Here is a 22,397-nt window from a genome sequence, read left to right on the forward strand (position 1 = left end):
TTAACTGTATGTCATATGCCCATCCTGTACCTTATTAATAAGCAAAAGACACATTATTTACCTATTTTTAAGAGGGAAGTGGAATTATTTATGCAAAACATGCATTTGTCCATTAATTTGCATTGAATGCACAATCTGTATGACTCTTTTTCAATAAAATATCAAAAACCACTAAAACAATGTTGAATATTTTGTTGACTTAGACACTAACATTATCTCAAAAGTTTCGAAGAATGTTCAAATCAAGAGAAATAAGCAATTTTACCCATAGATATATACACTAGATATCGCTTAGGGACCCTGAGCATGCGTCAATAGCGCCGCCACATTGGTACAGTGCTCCCAGGACAAATGTCATTCAACCGCACTAGTCAAGACAGTGTTATTACGTGAAGATGCGGGACTTTAGCGCTGTCTACGGGTGTAGAAACGAGCAAACAAAGAAAACAAAGCACAAAGGCAGAACATTTCATAGGTAATATTGAGTTTTTTTCTGTTTTTGTATGTTCTGAACTTTTGTGCTAATCAGGTAACGTTATTGATGATGACAGTCACTTACTGCATTCACCATACGGCAAAGCAGCTTCAACTCGCACTAAACACTCGGCTTATGCTAGTTTTGTTGAATAAAATCAGCAAACAATGCAAAAGAAATATGACAACGAGATGCTGCGCTGCCAGAAACTTGTATTATTGTCGGCTAACGTTAGTGAAAGAGTCGCTCGGGGGATTTATTCACAAACGAATCGCTCCCTCCGTCAGTATGAGAAGTGAAAGCAGGAGAGGAGGTGTGTTTCAGGACATGATTAGATCAAATTTAACAAGGAGGGTGAATAGTACATTTCTGTACACACAAACACAAGCTTTTTATCAGGAATGCCCGTGCGGTCACTGATCCATCAATGTAGAAAAGTGATGTAAAATTATAATTTTCGTAATTAGAAAAAAAAATTACATACTAACATCCAGGAAAACTCCCGATCATAGATATGTGTGTATATGTGTATATCTCTGGCTTTGCATGGCCACAGTCCTCCACTGTACCTTGGTCCCGCATTCATTTCAAAGGAGCGCTACCCTGTACCAAGATGGCGGCGCTATTGACGCATTCCTTTCAATAGACAACAATAGGCCAGGCGACATCTAATGTATATATCTATGAATTTACCAAGTGAGATGGAGAGGGTGCTGTGTGCTAATGCTAATGACGTTAACATTTCCTTTTTTGTTTTATAGAAAACTGGGAAACAGCAAAGATGCTTTAATATGTTGTGAGTTTTATCCAGCCTGATCTCACGTGGAAATTTTACGTTACGTATTTTACGTTTTGTCAGTTTAGTGGCTAATTCGTACGAATTCAGTTGTATGAAAATGTACGATTTTAAAAAGGAGGCGTGGCACCTAACCCCACCCCCTAACCCCAACCTTCATCGGGTGATGAGCAAATAGTACTAAAATGTACGAATTAGATCGTACGAATTCATACGAATTAGCCACCACATCAAAAAGTTACGACTTGCCGTGAGATTGCGTTGGTTTTATCAGACTGCACAGAGCAGCATTATAACACAAAGTTTAAATGTATTTAGCCTGAAAAACTGCGATGTTTCTTCTCGTGATCATGAGTGGAAGAACAAGAAGCCTTAGACTCTGGCATAATAAAAGCTCTGATGCTTTTGTCGCATTTGTTTCTCTTCAGCAATTGCTTTAGTGCTGTTTCACTTTCACTCTTACAGATTCATCCTACCATGATAATAAATCCACCCACATGATTTCTACATAACATCTATGATGTAATGAAGACCACAATTCCCATGATTCCACACTCAGTCACAGTATAATCAAACTACGCCTTTGTTTGTTGTAAATGCACGCCCTCTACTGGTGAGAATTACATACTGTGCCTTTAAAGGTCCTGTGAAGTGCTTTGAAATGTGCAGTTTTTATTCCATGTTTGACAATCTTTGAAATCGAACTGAAAAATGAAGAGTGGATGAGACATTGAGTAGCTCCTTCCCTTAAAAATGAATAAAAAAATAAAATAAAAAAAATCACAGGAACGTGGTTATCATCAAATAAAAGGTAAACAAGACATGTTTGAAAAGGGGTGGGGCATGTCAGATACTAGAGAGCATTTGATTGGTTAAGATTTGATGACAACCTAAAGTATGAGGTGACTTAAAAAATCTTTTGACCCATTAGGTGGAATTGACAAACTGCATCGGTGCATCCTTTGGATATTTATATCAGTTTTTTATTTTTGAAACATGAATTAAGTCTCCGTTTTGAAGCACAATATTTAATAGATATCCTTTAAACTAACATCTATATATTTGTAGTTTAATTTCACAGGACCTTAAAGAGTTAACTCATGACATTGGGGGTTCAGAAGTTTATAAAAAAAGCTGGGTTCCACACGATTTATTCATGTTGTCTCAACACAAGTTGATCAAGTGGACTTAATTGTTTTTACAAATTTAAGTGGATTAAACATAAAACAATTAAGTTGTCCTAAAAATCTTAAGAATTTAGTGGTTTCAGCTCATTTTAAATAAGTATTTTCATTTTTTTTTGTGTATAGGATTGCTCAAACTCTTATTTTGGGTGTTGCATTTTGCAAATTACACACATCTTTTCCCTCAGCAAGCATACATTTATTTACCTGTCCAGGTACGGTATGCAGGCAAGTGTAGTGCAGGATGTGTAATCTCAACTGTAACTCTCAGACGTTCACTCTTCTCTTTCCTAAGTCTCACAGTGTTTACATGGGATGGATGCATGTCCTCGTTCTCATCATTCTCTTTCGTGTGTTTGTTCGGCTCAGGCTGTTTCTCCTCTTGTACTGATTTCAGTCCATCCACACATTCATTCACCTTCTCATAGTCTGTATTGAAGTCCACACTAGGCGGCCTGATTTCTGTAGAATAAGCCAGAACTTTGTTTTCAAGATTTTTAGATGATATGATATTGAGAAACATTTAGATTACTTGGCATCAAGTGAACAGTTTTAGTAAACAAAAACTAAGACTAAAATTATTGTGCAAATATCATTATAGTTAACAAAAAATAAAAGGTCCCACTTTATATTAAGTGTCCTTAACTACTATGTACTTACATCAAAAATAAATACAATGTACTTACTGTGTTTATAGTGTATTTGAGAACACTTGTGGTGCTTTTGAGTTGGGATAGAGGTTGGGTTATGGACAGGTTTGGTGGTGTGGGTAGGTTTAAGGGTGGGTTAAGGTGTAAGGGATGGTCAAGATTGTATTTATAAATTTAATTACAAAAGTTAATTACAGATGTAATTACATACAGGTATTTAATCAAACATGGTACACAGTAAATACATGTAAATACACAATAAGTACATTGTAACAAACTATTAATTACTGTGTAACTACATATTAGTTAAGGCCACTATATAAAGTGGGACCAAATAAAAAGCAAAGTAAAAAAATTAACAGCAGTTACTAAAAATTAATAAGCACTAATTTTGTGGCGGAAATTAGGGAATGCCTGTAGATGACACTTTTACAGCAAAATATATCAGTCAATTTTATATATATATATATATATATATATATATATATATATATATATATATATATATATATATATATATATATATATATATATATAAACAACACGCAAGGTTGGTTTTGGGTTAAGTGTCTGTTCAAATAATTTAAGAGGTTTGCACAAGAGGTAATGTAAGCTCCGCCTACACTAAACTCAGATCTTTGCTTTGTTTACTCTGGTAAATTATAATCACTAAAAATATAAAAATTAAAGAAACATTTTTTTTTTCACAAATTTAAAAATAGTATTGAATTTGAATTTAAAAAATGTGAAACTATAACTCTGCTTGCCTTCATGTTATTGTAATAAATATTGTTGTACGTGCTATTTACATGTCAAATAGTGTTGAAATGAAAACAAATTTAAAAATGCAAAACCATTGCGTTAGCGTAATAAATATTGGTATACGTACTACACGCATGTCAAATGGTATTGAAATAGCTATCATATTATCGTCATAAATATTGGTGTAAATACTATACGCATGTCAAATAATATTGAGATAAAAACACATTTAAAAAAAGCTAAACCATCATGTTATTGTAATAAATATTGTTGTACGTATTACGCGCATGTCAAATAATATCGAAATTAAAACAAATAAAAAAAGCTAAACCATGTTATCGTAATAAAAAATAATGTACGTACTACGCATGTGTTAACCAATATTGAAAAAGCAAAACTATCATGTTGTTGTAATAAATATTAGTGTATGTATTACACGCATGTCAAACAGTATTGAAATAAAAACTAATTTGATAACACAAAACTATAACAACCCTGCTTGCCATCATGTTGTTGCAATAAATATTGCTGTACGTACTACGTGCATGTGTTCCTCTGCGACTCTCACTGTCCTTTCGTCCTGTAGACCTCACTAAAGCACAAACGCTCTTGAGCTCCAGCTTCCCCTCATTGTTTTCTCTCTCTCTCTCCTTTGACTGGAGCCTGGAGAGAGTCGAGCCGCCAGCGGCCCAGAGCACTTCAGCTGAGGGCCTTCCTCCACACAGAACAATGGAGAAAATTCCCACACCATCACTGCTCCAGTGAACCGACAGGGAAGGAGGGATCGATGGAGCAACTGATAAACAAAGCGGAGAAAGTCAAACGTGAGAACAAGTTAAAGGAACTGTACACTTTTTTTTTTTTTTTTGTAAAATAGGCTCATTTTTTCACTACACTGTAAAATTAAATGACAAAAAGTCAAGACAACAACAAATTTTATTTTGCTTATTTTAATAAGTAGATCAGGTTAACTAATTTTTTAAAGTTATATAAAGTTTAACTATTATTTTTAGTGATTTATGCAACTTAAGATGACTAGAAAGTTAATTTGATTCAACCAAAAAAATTTAAGACAGCAAGAATTTTTTTACAGTGTAGAATTGAAGAGTTGAGTTTTACCATTTTTTAATCCATTCACCCAATCTCTGTGTCTGGAAGCAGCACTTTTAGCTTAGCTTAGCATAGATCATTGAATCGGATTAGACCATTAGCATCTCACTCAAAAATGACCAAAGAGTTTTATTAACTTTCCTATTATCATCTTGACCCAAAGTGAAAATAAGGTGAAATAAGTTGGAAGGGAACATCAGGCTCATTTTACAACACACCTGGAGTTAAAGTTGAGTTTTACTATTTATACATCCATTCAGCCAATCTTTAGGTCTGGCAGGAGCACTTTTAGCTTAGCATAGATCATTGAATCGGATTAGACCATTAGCATCTCGCTCAAAAATAACCAGAGTTTTTAATTTTTTTCGTAGTATTGCCATGCCCAAAAGTGAAAATAAGGGCAATAAGTTGGAAGGGAACGTCAGAGAAATTTTGAAAACAGCTTTTAACACAATGCTAACGTGATTTAGCAAGTTAATAACATATGTTAGCACACTGCTAACATGACGTAAAAAAATGGCTCATTTTACAACACACCTAGAGTTATACAGTTGAGTTTTACCATTGTTAAATCCATTCAAAAGCACTTTTAGCTTAGCACAAATCTTTGAATCGGATTAGACCAGTGGTTCTCAAACTGTGTTAAATGTACCAGTAGTGGTACGCAGGCTTCCTTCTAGTGGTACACGGAGGAATCGCTGAATAATAAAAGAAAATGAACACACTTTTAACCATTTGATGCAAACGATAACACGTTACATACTGCAGTTTTCTTTTTACTTTTGAAGAACAGTGCCATTTTTAATTAACTTTTAAAATCACATTTTAATTTAAATATATATATATATATATATATATATATATATATATATATATATATATATATATATATATATATATATATATATTTGTTTTTTGTTTTTTGTTTTTATCTGTAAGCACTGGACTGTTAATGTTAATGTACTATTTTTAATGTTTTGAGAGGATGATGACAATAATAAGTATTCTAATTAAGAATAATCTGCCTTTTTTGCCTACTACGCTACTGTATTTCTGTACTGGGATACTGGTTATTATGGTGGTACATGGAGAGACATTTTTTTCTGAGGTGGTAATTGGTGAAAAAAAAGTTTGAGAACCACTGGATTAGACCATGAGCATATCACTCAAAAAACGAACACAGCACCTGAAAATAGTCCTGCACCTTTGAAGCTATGACCGCAAAGTTTCTTGATTATTATGCCAAAATGAGAGTATAGTTCCTATAGCCATATCAGCCTAGAAAATAGAAACTTTCATTTTCTGTTAGTTTTACTACACAATTTTACCACAGAAGAGCTTTAAGCTTTTTTAGGAAACAACAAAACTCTTTGGTCAGTTTTTGAGTGATATGCTAATGGTCTAATCTGATTTAATGATCTATGCTAAGCTAAGCTAAAAGTGCTCCTGCCTGACACAGATCAGCTGAATGGATTCAAAAACGATAAAACTGTACTGTTTAAGTCTAGGGGAGTTGAAAAAATTTGCCTATTTTCTAGATGGAGTGCAGGATTTACAAGTTCAGTGCATCCTCAATGCATTTGTAAATGTGTTTTGAGTATATTCCTATGTGGTTGCTTGGTGATCATGTTAAAATTGCTCGTAATCTTGATCAGATCACAAGCCAAGACACGTCGCTGTTTCCACTTGGTAATATTACGTGTTCAAATGTGTCTCTTCTGAAATACATAAAAGAGGATGTGGAGGACAATCAAGGTTCCGATCATAATCAGCTTTTTTTGTTGTTGTTAAAAACAACAATAAAGCAAAGTAGGAACACATTGTTTAGTTGTGCTTTCTCACAACACATCCCATAATGATCACGTTAGATCAGCAGATGGAGAACAGGTGATCTTTTGTGGCTTTTCAAATGCATTCGGCAAGCAAATCTGATCAAATCTGTTTTCTAGCTAACTCTGGAAGTAGATAGAAGTTTACATACTGTAAACGCCTCTGCTGTTCATTCATTCATTCATCTTCTTTTCAGCGTAGTCCCTTTATTAATCAGGGGTCGCCATAGCGGAATGAACCACTAATTTATCCAGCACATGTTTTACGCAGCGGATGCCCTTAAAACTGCAACCCATCACTAGGAAACACCCATACACTCTCATTCACACACACGCTCATACACTACGGCCAATTTAGCTTACCCAACTCGCCTACACCGCATGTCTTTGGACTGTGGGGGAAACCGGAGCACCCAGAGGAAACCCACGCAAACACAGGGAGAACATGCAAACTGCAGACAGAAATGCCAACGGACCAGGCCAAGGCTCGAACCAGCGACCTTCTTGCTGTAAGGCGACGGCACAACCTGCTGCGCCAACTTGCCACCCACTTTACCATTGTTAAAATGTGTGAAAATGCATCTTAAAGAGATAGTTCACGAAAAAATTAAATCTTTGTCCTCGTTTACTCCTTTGTTCAAACCCTATTTGAGTTTCTTTCTCCTCTTGAAAACAAAAGAAGATATTTTGAAAAATGCTGGTTGATGACACCCATTGACTTTCACAGTAATTTGTTTCCCTACTATGGAAGACAATGGCTGCCACCAAGATTTAAAACTACATGAGGGAGAATAAATGATGATGTAGTTTGACATTTTTGGGTGGACTGTCCCTTTAAGACCCATTTCAAACATCATTAATAATGGTCATGAGTCATGACTTCCTAAACCACATGACATACCTTTAGAAGTCATTATTAATTGGAGATAAACAAGCTAATCTCTTCACAAATGCTTATAAATGTCTTTTTGAGAAGAGAAACAGCCACACTTATTTTTTGGGTGGTTGGTCAGTTAGATATTTATAAACAAAGCTTATTTTAAATAATACATTAAAGGAATAGTTCACTCTAACATGTAAATTCATTCATTTTCCTCCGGCTTAGTCCCTTATTTATCAGGGGTAGCCACAGCGGAATGAACCGCCAACTATTCCAGCATATGTTTTATGCAGTGGATGCCATTACAGTCTCGACACAGTACTGGGAAACACCCATACACATTCATTTATCAAATTTACATATACTGCATGTCTTAATAATCAAGGGGCAAATCTGACGCATCTCCATACGCCACACAATAGATTAAATTTAAATGATTTAAATTTATTGATAAATTTAAAACAAATTGGCCTTATTGATGATATTATTACATAAATGTTGTTTTTTATTAATTATTAATTATTAACTAACAAATATCAATCACATTATATTTCTTAGTTCAGCTAATTCAAAAGCATGTAATCCAAATGGACGGAGCAATCAGAATACATAAATCTCATTTGTTCGGTCCAAATTTTTTTTTGAGCATGCAAGTTGCTTAAGAGAAAAACATCTGCTAAATGTATAAATGTAGATAGAGATAATTTTTTCAATACATTTCTAAATAATGATTTTAATAATTAATTTCTAATAACTGTGTAACCACGGGAGGGAGTGACAGATACAACTTGAGGTAAGATCCAATATGCAGGTTTATTCAGCGTCAGGCAAGCAGTGGTCATACAGGTGCAAACGGGTATATGCAGGCAGTCCAGAATCGTAATTGTATAACAGGCTATAGGTCGCAAGGCAGGCGGCTAAACAGGAGAACAAAAGGTAAACAAGGCTGAAGTCTAAACACGGGGTAACAAGGCAAGGAGTAACGCGTTGTAATGCAACTGAAACAGCTAAGAGTGGCTTATGAATGGTGTGTTATCAGTCTCTGACAAGGTTCAGCTGGTGAGTGTAATCAAGCTAGATGTGTGAGCATGGGTGTCTGGGAGAAGTGCATGTATGAAAATGTAGTCCAGGAAAAGGCGGAAGTGTAGTCTATGGTTTGTTGTGAGAACCAGCAATCTCTGGGGAGCGATCGCTGGTTATGTGACAAACTGATTTGTTTTATCTTTGTTATAATGACAGTACATAATATTTGACTAGATATTTTTAACGATGCTAATTTTCAGCTTAAAGGGATTTAAATGCTTAATTTGGTTTCTTAGGCAAGTTAGGTTAATCAGGCAAGTTATTGTATAACAGGGGTTGTTCTGTAGACAATCAAAACAAACAGCTTAAGAGGACTAATTATATTGACCTTAAAATGTTTTTAAAAAAATTAAAAACTGCTTTTATTCTAGCCGAAATAAAACAAATAAGACTTTCCCCAGAAGAAAAAATATTATAGGAAATATTATGAAAACTTCCTTCCTCTGGTAAATATAATTTGGGAAATGTTTAATAAAGAGAAAAAAATTCACCGGAGGGTGAATAATTTTCAACTGTACATTATTTTTAATTTACCGGTGTGAGTATTTCTCCAGACTCTGTCGACGGGCTTCAGGAGGCAACAGTGTGAAACTCTGCAGATGATCTGGCCTCCCCTCGTCATCTCATTCACATCTTTCAGTAAAGCTTTAGCCCGAAATGTCCTGGGCAGAGTTTGCAGCGGCCCCCAGACCTCAGCTCCATCTTTGATTTCCTCTTCGCTGTCGTCTCCATCCTCAATCTCGTTCCCTTTTGAATGCAGCCATTTGACGGAGATTTCCGGAGGGTAGAAACCAGTAATTTCACAGGCGAGGGTCAAACGCCCCTCCAATACAGATGCAACAGGACAGGAGAGGATTTCTGAAATACTGGGCTGTTTAATGAATCCTTAAAAGAAAAATAATGTTATTTATATATTAAAAAACATATTCAAATTACATTTTATTTAAAGAATTTCAACCTAGATGTTGGTTTTGTGTATAGTTTGCCCAAATTTAACTTAGATTTCTTTTTTTGATGTGTAAAATGTTTTACATTTCATTTGCAAAAATTCTTTAAAAATAAAGGTACATTAGGCCACATCATTATTTATTCATTCTTAACAACTGATGAACCCCTGTGTTTAAAATTGAGCATGGCATTAGTGGTGGATACATCAGTTAAGCTTACATCAGCTGACCGTCTGCTGTTCAGGACATGAACCAATCCGGTTCTGACATCTTTCACAGCGAAATATTTAAATTTTACATCCAGTCTCTCTTCAGCTCTGGGCTGCTCGCCAATTCTACACTCCCTCCACCCTCCCCAACTCCTCCTAGATCATTTCTGATATCAGTTCATACAGCAGTGTTAGCCAAGTATATGGCAATCAGCCTTATTTCTCTGGCATTTACATGAGCTTGATGCTGCTTTTTCTGCTCTGTTCATCCATGTCACATGGAGTTTTGCCCAGAACAAAACTCTCACCAACACTAACTGCATGCTTAATATGCACTCTCTGGCCACTTTATTAGGTACACCTGTCCAACTGCTTGTTAACACAAATTTCTACTCAGCCAATCACATGGCAGCAACTCAATGCATTTAGGCATGTAGACATGGTCAAGAGGATCTGCTGCAGTTCAAACCGAGCATCAGAATGGAGAAGAAAGGGGATTGAAGTGACTTTGAACATGACTTTAGAAAAAGAAAATATCCAGTAAGCGGCAGTTCTGTGGGCGCAAACGCCTTGTTGATGCCAGAGGAGAATGGCCAGACTGGTTCCAGCTGATAGAAAGGCAACAGTACCTCAAATAAGCACTCGTGACAACCGAGGTCTTCAGAAGAGCATCTCTGAACGCACAACACGTCCAACCTTGAGGCGGATGGGCTACAGCAGCAGAAGACCACACCGGGTGCCACTCCTGTCAGCTGAGAACAGGAAACTGAGGCTACAATTCACACAGACTCACCAAAACTGGACAATAGAAGATTGGAGAAATGTTGCCTGCACAACATACAATTCTTTACATAAAATTACTGAAGGCAAAAGCAAAGGCGACATGATCCAAGCAACTAACAGTAGACTATTTGTGCAAACACTGCTGTTTTGTTTTTAACCAGTTTTTAAGAACACTACTAAAAATATTTAGATTACCTTCTGATTTTAAGCTAACCGGTAAATCATTTCACAGTTTGGCTCCCTTTACAGATTGACCAAAGGAGGTCTTACACTTTGGCACTAGTCTTCATTTCTGCTGTGACATTCGAATGGTAGGATCAGAATTGGGCATCAACATCATGAAAGCATGGATCCATCCTGCCTTGTATCATCGGTTCAGGCTGGTGGTGGTGGTGTAATGGTGTGGGGGATATTTTCTTAGCACACTTTGGGCCCATTAGTACCAATTGAGCATCGTGTCAACGCCACAGCCTACCTGAGTATTGTTGCTGACCATGTCCATCCCTTAATGACCACAGTGTACTCATCTTCTGATGGCTACCTCCAGCAGAATAACACGCCATGTCATAAAGCGCAAATCATCTCAGACTGGTTTCTTGAACATGACAATGAGTTCACTGTACTCAAATGGCCTCCACAGTCACCAGATATCAATCCAATATAGCACCTTTGGGATGTGGTGGAACGGGAGATTCGCATCATGGATGTGCAGCCGATAAATCAGCAGCAACTGCGTGATGCTATCAAGTCAATATGGAGCAAAATCTCAATACTTCCACCATGTTGAATCAATGCCACGAAGGATTAAAGCAGTTCTCAAGGCAAAAGGGGGTCCAACCTGGCACTAGTAAGGTGTACCTAATAAAGTTGCCAGTGAGTAAATATATGCATTTAACGAAAGTGATCCTGTTCTTTATGACGTAGACAGATCACATCTACTGTTTTTTAACGTAAACACATACTTGGGCATGTGCATCATTATTGCTCTTAAAGTATTTGTTAAGAATGAGTTAACAATAAGTAACGTCCCCTTTAAGTAAAGTCATGACATAATGATAAATTAACAGGTCATGAGTTCATGTTGGTCTTTTAATTAGTTTTCTTTCTCATAGAGCGGGTTACATTTAGCTATAAACGAAAGTGTTAATCAATACATTCATAACAAACATGAACTAACAAGTAATTAAGGCAGTCATTGTTTAGTACACATGACTCATGTTGTAGTTAAACTTAGTTTTAGATTAGCGCATGCCTTAACTCATCATCAGTTCATAAAGTAAGTTTAGTTTACTTATTAAAACATCCTTATTCATGTACTGTTATTCCAAAGTGTTACCAAAACTAGATGTTTTCCTCCATCTCACCTCTAGTTTGGCGTGTGATGGGCTGTTTGAGGGCCGTGTGGTGAATGGTGACCCACACTCTGGTTTCTCCTCTCTCCAGCTCTGCTTTTGGCAGACGGCACTGACTCATGGCTGAGAAGAAGCCTTCAGCATCAGGCCGAGGGGCTGCTAGCGCCTGCGGGATGGACACAGGGCTCAGCTCGCCTCCCTCACAGAACCAGCGGAACGTGATGATGTCTGGATGAAAATGAGATGCATGTGCTGTCATCGTCACAACACCTGAGGACAAGAGCCATTACTGTATTAGCTTTATGCAAGGATGCATTTCTATCATTTGAATGCGTGTGCTGTTTGTGATCGATACCTCCTTCCTCATTGGGCTCTGAGAACTGGATCTCTGACACTTCAGGTGGTGCTAGACAAAGAGGGAATACTAACTTCATAAACAAACTATTAGGGATTTGTTTTACATTCTAAAAGAGAACAAATGACTTTAAACAGGAAGAACGAGGTGTAAGCTGTAGGGTGATACCTCATCAAGACTGGGTCAACATATATGGGTCAAATTTCAGGCTAGAAAAAAAGTTTGGTTAATAAAAGTACAGGTTAATTTAGAAGTACTAGAGGATTGGCGCATCAAAAAAATGTAACTCTGGCTGTTAATGTACTTTATTTTCAATTTACTATATTTTACTTACAGCATTTGATATATACTGTAAAATTATATATTTGATATACAGTTAAAGTCTAAATTATTAGCCCCCTGTTTTAATTTAATTTAATTTAATTTAATTTAATTTAATTTAATTTAATTTAATTTAATTTAATTTAATTTAATTTAATTTAATTTAATTTAATTTAACTTATTATTTTCCCCCTCAATTTTTTTTAACGGAGCGAAGATTTTTCAACACATTTCTAATCATAATAGTTTTAATAACTCATTCTTAATAACTGATTTATTTAATTTTTGTCATGATGACAGTAAATAATATTTGACTAGATATTTTTCAAGACACTTCTATACAGCTTAAAGTGACATTTAAAGGCTTAACTAGGTTAATTAGGTTTACTAGGCAGGTTAGATTAATTAGGCAAGTTATTGTATAACCATGGTTTGTTCTGTAAACCAGGGGTTCCCAAACTTTTCAGCTAGCGACCCCCAGAATAATAATGCCAGTGACTTGTGATCCCTAATATCCTCTAAGGTGTGATTAGTGGTTAGAAACCTTGCATGCATTGGCGCACACACACCAATAGACCAGTCTATTCTTCATTTTATTTTTTTAATGTATGTCAGTGCAGTAAATGTGCCAGAAAGTTTAACCTGGTATTATAAAATCAATCTGCTGCATCTAGTAACTATAAGCTACTATAGTAACTATATACAGTATAGTAACTATAAATGACTGTTTTATTATTAGGTTATAGATAAAATATGGTAATTCTTAAGGTTTATTAGAAATAAATAGATTTTTGGAAATCACTAGACGACCTCCCTTCATTGTCCCGCAACCCCTCGGGGGGGTCCCGACCCCAACTTTAAGAACCACTGCTGTAGACTATCTAAAAAAAAATTATAGCTTAAAGGGGGTAATTATTTTGACCTTAAAATGGTGTTTAGCTGAAATGAAACAAAGAAGACTTTCTGCAGATTAATTACATAATTGCAAGTAAATGTATAATTAAATGTATAACGGTTTTATTTCCAGCACACTCTTAACAAAGCTGGGTTTTGGGTAAATTTTTTCGAATAAATTTAAACAATGTTTTTTAAACCAGTAGGCTGAGTTTGTCCTTACTTGACCCAATGTTTTTCCAAAATATATTTATTGGGTTTTGTACAGAACTACAGAACAAAAAATTAAAATAAAAACTTTTTATTTTTATTTTTTATATTATATTATATTATATTATATTATATTATAATATATTATATTATATTATATTATATTATATTTTATTATATTATATTATATTATATTATATTATATTATATAATATTATATTTCAATTTATTATATTATATTACATTATATTATATTTCATTATATTATATTATATTATATTATATTATATTATATTAAATTATATTATATTAAATTATATCATATTATATTATATTATATTATATTATATTATATTATATTTCATTTTATTATATTATATTATGTTTTATTATATTATATTATATTATATTATATTATACTATATTATATTATATTATATTATATTATATTATATTATATTATATTATTTAAATGAATTTGAACACATCTTCTCAACTCATAACTACCAGCTTTTCAGAATGACTTGAACACACAAACAGATTTCTCTCACCTAGAATAGTGAACTTTTCGGACACTCTCTCAGCCACAATCTTGTCTTTGCCTTTATACGAGACTTGGCATTTGAAGACTGAGCCCTTGTGAACGGCCAGGCTGGGTATAAATGTGACGGAGGAGAACAGTTGCTTGCTTGAGTTGGAGGACGAGCGCAGTGGCATCTGAGTGTGTAGTTTGTAATATCCCGAAGCACTAGAGGGCAGCAGAGGGTTTTTCTCAGACAACACAGACACACTAGAGTTGCGGGAGGTGTAGGATGCAGAGCGAAAAGCTCCATATTTCTTCTCTAGAGAGGGAGACAGTGAATGAATGATAATGCAGGTTAATAATTTGCACAAGTTAATAAATATTCCACTTGTAAAGCCACCACTTTCATATCTACTAAAGCTGTAACTGTGTTATCATCTGCATTTGATTTGTCCCAGTGCAGAAAGAATGCATTTAACGTCCATTTCAAAACATCAATAAACTAGAGGGGATCAACCAGTTCTAGATAACAAAACAACCGTCGCATTTCTTACATTTAAATTCACTGAAATATAATTGCAGTTGCTTCTTAAAGTGACTCTGCTGAATAACCCAGCTTAAACCAGCCTAGGATGGTTGGCTGGTTATAGCTGGTCGACCAGCCTGGTTTTAGAGGGGTTTTCAGCCATTTCCAGCCTGGTCTAAGCTGGTCAGGCTGGAAAGTGACCAGCTAAAACCATTTAAAACCAGCTTGATCATCCTGGTTTGAGCTGGACATAGCTGGTTTTGGTTGGGCTCCCATCTTGACTAAGCTGGTTTTAGCTGGTCATCTCCCAGTCTGCCAAGCTAAAACCAGGCTGGAAATGGCTTAAAACCGGCTTGAAAGTGGCCAAAACCCCCCCAAAATCAGGCTGGTTGACCAGCTAGGCTGGTTTAAGTTGGATTTTTTAGCAGGGTTTTAAAGGAATGGTTCATACAAAAAAGTAACCCAGCAAGCAGGCCCGGATTGGCTAATCGGGAGGACCGGGAGAATTCCCGGTGGGCCGGTCCGTTTTTTGGCCGCGAGGGCCGGTGTCCCAAGCTGCAGAATCTGTTGCTCTCAGCAGTCACACTTTTCGAATTTATTTATTTACTTGACCACAGCCTTTTTATTCATTATTTTACCGCAACTCTTCTCTTTTCATCTATTTTAATGATTATAAAACTCAGTTGTGTCTCCTTTCTGAATGCAGCTATTGTGGTCCAGCGGTTAGCACGTTAGAAAAAGACGCTGCGGATCCGAGTTCGACCCTCGTTAGAGTAACTTATTGTTTTCATTTTTATTGTTAAGACATATAATACTGTTAGGGTTGTTGAACATTTGAAGTTCTAAAGCAGCTGTTTTGTCAAAAAAAAGACGTGATAGTGTAATTACAAACTGATTTGGAAATGACCTTATTTTAATATAGTCAGTCGTGAACTGAGGTGGGCCGGTCTGAGGCTTGAAACTCCAGGGCTGAAAAGGTGTCCCACTCCGGCCCTGCCAGCAAGCACACGGTCAACATCAACATGGTGTCAGATTTTACCGTCAGATTTACCCTAATGTCTTGGGGACGTTGCATTTTGTTTGAAAATGAAAACGGAGTTGATGTCAGAACCCAACGCCAGGTCGACGTAAATGTCCAACCTAAAATCAAATATCAACAACTAATGATGTTACAGCTTGACGTTGTGTGGACGTTACCACTATGACGTCTATCAGATGTTGGATTTTGGTATACCTGACGAATAAATGTCAGTATTTGACGTCAATATGACGTTGGTTTAAGATGTTGGCTCGATGTTGTATTGAGGTCACTTTCCAACCTAAATTCAACCAACAATTTGGGTGGTTGTTACCTTTGTGCGAAGTGTCTTTGATGGGAATGTCATTCAGAAACCATGTCGTTTGAACTCTTTCTGCCAGCCGGCCTTCCACACTGATGGTGACTCTACCTTTTTTACCCACAACCACCCTGGGTGGCAGAACAATCGCTGAGATGTTCAGAGACTTCAGCTTCTCTGAGGGAGAGAGAGGTAAATTTGTTAGCATTTTCATTCAGTTCAGTGATCTCCAGCAAGAAACTATGCTGAGCTGAGGAAATATTAAAATGATGATTAGTGATAATAACAAAACAACCTTCAACTGGTATCAAAGTCACTGGTGCGTGATCAAACTTACCGTCTCTTCTTTTCCAAGAAAACCCAAAGCAAAGCAAGAAAACAAGTGTGAGTGAAATGATCATCATCGCTACCGAAGCCTTGGCTGATTTATTCAGGCCTGGGTTTTGCACTGGAAGAGATCAGAGCAGTAACATGTACACTTTGCATATCATTTCACACAAGTCAAATTGTGACAAAAAAAAAAAAAAAAAAATAGAAATGAATAGGAAACTGTGGATTTTATTTAAACCTATTTCTCAAATGGATGTGGGTGGTGCTAGTTAGAAAACATGTTAGATGGAACATTTTAATGGTAAATTTGTTTCATTTACAGTAGATTAAAATAATTTTAATTGTAAATGTTGAAATAACCCAGCATATTTTAGAGTGAGGGCTCCAGGGGCAATAATAATAATAATAATAATAATAATAATAATAATAATAATAATATTAATAATAACAATAATAATAATAATAATAATAATAATAATAACAATAATATTAATAATAACAATAATAATAATAATAATAATAACAATAATATTAATAATAATAATAATAATAATAATAATAATAATAATAATAATAATAATAATAATAATAATACTTATTATTATTATAAAATATAACTTAATCAAATTCTAAAAAGTCACATGGTCACTTGGACTTTTTTGTGAAGTTTATTTATAAACTAATTTCGAGAGGAGCACTTGCTTATGATTGATCACAGCTGGTCCTGCATTAACTAATGCATGATTCACCAATCAAATGATTTCTAACTCACTACAAATAGAGTTTCTTACTTTAGTTACCTTCGCCTTGAAGAATCTCACTACTCCTCCACCTTTCCTTTCATAGGGCGGCACTGTGGCCCAGTGGTTAGTACTGTTGCCTCACAGCAAGAACGTCACTTGTCTAAAATCCTTAACAGGCCAGCTGACGTTTCTGTATGGAGTTTACATGTGCTTGTTTCCCTCTGGTTCTCCGCTTTCCTCCCACAGTCCAAAAATATATGTCATAAGTGAATTGATCAATCTAAACTAGCACAATAGTTGAGCTCTTAACCAGCAGTATATCTCTATATAGCAGTTTATAATCTGTCATCAGCAATAAATAAGGGGGGAGTTCTCGAGACCTACCTGGGCTCAAACTCCTCTACTGCAACTGCAAACAGGAGGAAGCCCCGGGCTTGAGGATCTTATGAGCTCAGGACTCTCTCCCTGGGCAGCATGCCAAACAAGTTTTATAAACAATCATCAGCTAAGTGTCAACTCTTGAAACATATCTGTGCCAAGTGGATGTGGCAGCAAAAGGTTACCGTGAGAAAACCCTCACTTATTATAGGTTTGCATTCTAAAAAATATGCTGGTTTGTTGTAAGCCAACTTTGGGTCAAATATGATGTGTGGAATATATTTGACAACAACCCAACATTTTTTAGAGTGTGATGTAATTTTTTGACTACAGGCCAAAAGCATTAAGTAGAATGAATATTTGGACATGTAGCAGATAAATGGTTGTCGTAAACAAACATTAAAGAGGATAAAGGATTGTTGTCGAGGGCCACTATAAGGTTTTGATTCTTGGTATGGAAACTGGTGAAATGTGGATTTTTAATCAGCAAGACCCTCATTGTGCATTATGGATTCTCTAGTTGTTGAGAGTACACTTATATTTGCAGTGCACTGTAGTAATGAATGAATGTATTTGATGTAGTTGAATGAATGTCCACTGTGGTTTCAGACACAGACAAAAAAGGGGCTGTCCCCTCAAAGCGTGCCTTAATTAAAGGGTCACGAAACACCAAAGCACATGTTTTGAGCTGTTGACAGTCGTATACACTGCTAAAAACACTATTAGGACACCTATATTTCACTAAAAAGTGTAAATTGGTTGTTTTTGCGTTATTTCAAGCAAATTCGTACTTCCGGTTTGAAACAAATTTTTGAAGCTGCGTCACGGTCATGACATAATAGCGTGTATTCCAGCGTGCAGACTGGACGTCTGTGCCAGAGTGAGTCTTCTTACGTCTTACAGTGTGATGCATTAATGCATGAGTAAAGCTTGGTTCAAACCAATCAGCGCGCTCTATTGTGCAACTTCATTAATATTCATTAGTGTCACCGTGTTTACGCCACAGAGACGCCACGTTGTGTTGGCAAAACAAGCGTGAAGTGTTGCTTTTATAGTTTGCTGCCGTTAAGTTTTGTTTTCATTTTCTCTCTGTGAGAGCTCAGCTGGATCACGTGTGGATTAACAGTGTACGCGACGCTCGACAACAATAACTTACGTGTTTAAGGAGGAACATTGTTTACCTGAGAGCTGTTCTCATCTGCAAACGCTGAAATCCGGATTCGCTTGTAACGTTAGTCTCCTCTTCATAAAGACGCGGCTCTAGTTGCTGGTGATTGTCCTGTCTCTACAGATTTGGTAAGTGAGCGACCAGTGCTCTTTGTTTATTCAGTTTGTTCGTATCGAATTAAGTTAACTATTACACTGAGTGCAAACATAGCACCGCATTTTGTGACCGGAATAACACACGCGGCTTTCTGACGCTACCTGCCGTGTGCATCTAAATTTCCGGGAAATGCTGAGTTTTTTTTCTCTCATTCGCCGTGCGGTATCAAACATTGCATAACAAATACACGCTTAGAGCAGATCCTCGAATCAAATATCGCGTTTGTCGCGAGGGACATGAATGAATTCCCTGAATGAAAGAGCCAAACTGCAGTTAAAGTCCAACATTTGGCAAATAATTCGACTACAGATGTCCATGTAGGTTAAACACCATCACTTTCTCATGTGTGTGTATTTTGACTCTGAAACTCGCGCGTGCCCAAATAGACACTCCCACACCCTCCCACTTTAGTTCCTCCGACACTCCCCCTAAACAGAGCTGGACACGCCCACTTTTCTGACTTTTTCCAAAGTAGAGGTGTGAAAACACCCTGCTGAAACGAGGGGGTTTCATGGCCCTTTAAGGTTATGGAGGCAATTTAGAACACAACCAAGGCTGATATTCAAGTTGATAGAAACCTCCAGGCAGGTGTTTTGGAGCTAAACTCTTCAGGAAAGAGCAGAAGCATATCTAGATACCTCTAGAATATGATTCTGAAGCATAATAACTTTGGCAAAGCTTACTCTATTTGAAGAAAAAATACTGGTTCACACTTTATTTTAAGGTACAACTATCACTATTAATAAACCACTATGACTTTTCTCACAATAAAACTACGCTGTATCCAAAATCACATGCTTGCTGTAGGCCAGGGGTGTCCAAACTCGGTCCTGGAGGGCCGGTGTCCTGCAGATTTTAGCTCCAACTTGCCTCAACACACCTGCAAAGATGTTTCTAGAAAGCCTAGTAAGAGCTTGATTAACTAGCGCAGGTGTGTCTGATAGGTTGGAACTAAACTTTGCAGGACACCGGCCCTCCAGGACCGAGTTTGGACATGTCTGCTGTAGGCCATATTGGATGCAGCTCTAGTTTGTTGCTTATTAATAGTTTTAAGCCAGTAGTTGTTGTAGGTATTGGGATTAAGGTTGTACAATAAGATCATGCAGAATATGCACTGTATAAATACTAATAAGCCACTAGTTAACATTTACAATTGGTAATTAAACTAAAGTGTTACCGAACACTGTAACAAGAAGTAATGAGTTCATACCACGCAAGTCAACAGTGGATAAGTCAATGGTTCCATTAGCAGGTTCTTGCCCACTGGGTTGCAGGGCCACACACTGCACCTCTCCTCCTCGGCTCCTTTCCTCCCTGGTCAGAGTGTGATACTGATGTCTCCTATATGTACCATCTTCATTTTGGATGGACAAGGGAAGTTCTGAAAGTTTTTTTCCATTGTGGATCCACAGAACTGATATGTTGTTTGGGTAAAATCCACTGATGTCACAGGAGAGGGTGACCGAGGATGAGTGCGAAGACGAAGGGACGACTGAGAGAGTGACCTTTGGGAGAACTAGAAGAAAGAGAGAGCAAAAGTGAATGATTAATTTCATTAATTACATGCAGTTGAGGTCTAAATTATTCGCCCTCCTGTGAATCTATTTTTCTTATTTAAACATTTCCTAAAATATGTTTAATAGGGCAAGGGATTTTTCCACAGTATTTCCTATAATATTTTTTTCTTCTGGAGAAAGTCTAATTTGTTTTATTTCGACAAGAATAAAGGCAGCTTTAATTATTTTTAAACCAATCAATACTATTAGCCCCCTTAAACAATATATATATTTTTTTCTAAAGAACAAACCATAGTTATACAATGACTTGCCCAATTAACCTACAATCACCGGCCACTTTATTAGGTACACCTTACTAGTACCAGGTTGGACCCCCTTTCGCCTTCAGAACTGCCTTAATTGTTCATGGCATAGATTCAACAAGGCACTGGAAATAATCCCTATAGATTTTGCTCCATTTTGACATGATAGCATCACGCAGTTGCTGCAGATTTGTCGGCTGCACATCCATGATGCCAATCTCCTGTTCCACCACATCCCAAAGGTGCTCCATTGGATTGAGTTCTGGGGACTGTGGAGGCCATTTGAGTACAGTGAACTCATTGTCATGTTCTAAAAACCAGTCTGAGATGATTCACGGTTTATGACCTGGTGCATTATCCTGCTGGAAGTAGCCATCAGAAGATGGGTACACTGTGGTCATTAAGGGATGGACATGGTCAACAATACTCAGGTAGGCTGTGGCGTTGACACGATGCTCAGTTGGCACTAATGGGCCTAAAGTATGCCAAGAAAATATCCCCCATACCATTACACCACCAACAGCAGCCTGAACCCCGGATACAAGGCAGGATGGACCCATGCTTTCATGTTGTCGATGCCAAATTCTGATCGGACTATCCAAATGTCGCAGCAGAAATTGAGACTCATCAGAGCAGGCAACATTTCTCCAATCTGCTATTGTCCAGTTTTGGTGAACCTGTGTGAATTGTAGCCTCAGTTTCCTGTTCTTAGCTGACAGGAGCGGCACCCGGTGTGGTCTTCTGCTGTTGTAGCCCATCTGCCTCAAGGTTGGACGTGTTGTGTGTTCAAAGTTGCTTTTCTGCAGACCTCGCCTGTAACAAGTTACTGTTGCCTTGCTGAAACCAGTCTGGCCATTCTCCTCCTACCTCTGGCATCAACAAGGCATTTGCGCCCACAGAACTGCTGCTCACTGGATATCTTCTCTTTTTCAGACCATTCTCTGTAAACCCTAGAGATGTTTGTGCATGAATATCTTAGTAGATCAGCAGTTTCTAAAATACTTAGACCAGCCCGTCTGGCACCAACAACCATGCCATGTTTAAAGTCACTCAATTGGCTGAACGTATTGAGTCGCTTCGATGTGATTGGCTGTTTAGAATTTTGCATTAACAAGAAATCCGACAGGTGTACCTATTAAAGTGGCCGGTGAGTGTAGTTACTGTAAGCTTTTAAATGTCAACTTAAGCTGAATACTAGTGTATTTGAAAAATATCTAGTCAAATAATATTTACTGTCATCATGGTAAGGATAAAATAAATCAGTTATTAGAAGTGTGTTATTAATGAGTTCTAGACATGCTATTATGTTTAGAAAAAAAATTCTCTGTTAAACAGAAATTGGGGAAAATCTAACAGAATTCAGTATTAACAGGAGGGCTAATATTTCTGACTTCAACTGTATTTCTTGTAACCACAGTTTAACATTGGTTTATTGACTGCCCAGATGAATCAGTTACCTTGAAAAAGTACTAACATGTAGTCCTTAATCCCTATTTTCACTAAACAGCAAGGTAAACCACCGTGCCGCCCAAGTACATATCTTCTTTATCAATTACTTATCTTCTTATCTTATCTTT

At 36.8% G+C, this 22,397-nt stretch overlaps 2 protein-coding genes across 4 annotated transcripts in view; both read right to left on the bottom strand.

Moving 5' to 3' along the window:
* The window catches only part of tlcd3bb (TLC domain containing 3Bb), a 538,378-nt gene that overhangs the window by 267,695 nt on the left and 248,286 nt on the right, over window positions 1–22,397 (bottom strand). The gene's annotated exons all lie outside the window — the stretch shown is intronic.
* The window catches only part of si:ch211-180a12.2, a 29,445-nt gene that overhangs the window by 967 nt on the left and 6,081 nt on the right, over window positions 1–22,397 (bottom strand). For 2 of the 3 annotated variants that reach the window (XM_087275688.1, XM_087275689.1), the window contains exons 4-12: window positions 20,212–20,517; window positions 16,564–16,674; window positions 16,242–16,403; window positions 14,392–14,682; window positions 12,416–12,466; window positions 12,073–12,330; window positions 9,304–9,654; window positions 4,406–4,663; window positions 2,663–2,917 (exon numbers count right to left, since the gene is read on the bottom strand). In XM_087275688.1, the coding sequence (XP_087131814.1) occupies window positions 2,663–2,917; window positions 4,406–4,663; window positions 9,304–9,654; window positions 12,073–12,330; window positions 12,416–12,466; window positions 14,392–14,682; window positions 16,242–16,403; window positions 16,564–16,674; window positions 20,212–20,517 (2,043 nt within the window). Of the gene's footprint in view, window positions 1–1,486; window positions 2,918–4,405; window positions 4,664–9,303; window positions 9,655–12,072; window positions 12,331–12,415; window positions 12,467–14,391; window positions 14,683–16,241; window positions 16,404–16,563; window positions 16,675–20,211; window positions 20,518–22,397 lie in introns of all 3 variants that reach the window. The other variant, XR_015503777.1, reaches the window with a different exon arrangement.

Source organism: Danio rerio, chromosome 12 (assembly GCF_052040795.2).
Source record: "Danio rerio strain M-AB ecotype USA chromosome 12, GRCz13ab, whole genome shotgun sequence".
NCBI classification, from domain to species: Eukaryota; Metazoa; Chordata; class Actinopteri; order Cypriniformes; family Danionidae; genus Danio; species Danio rerio.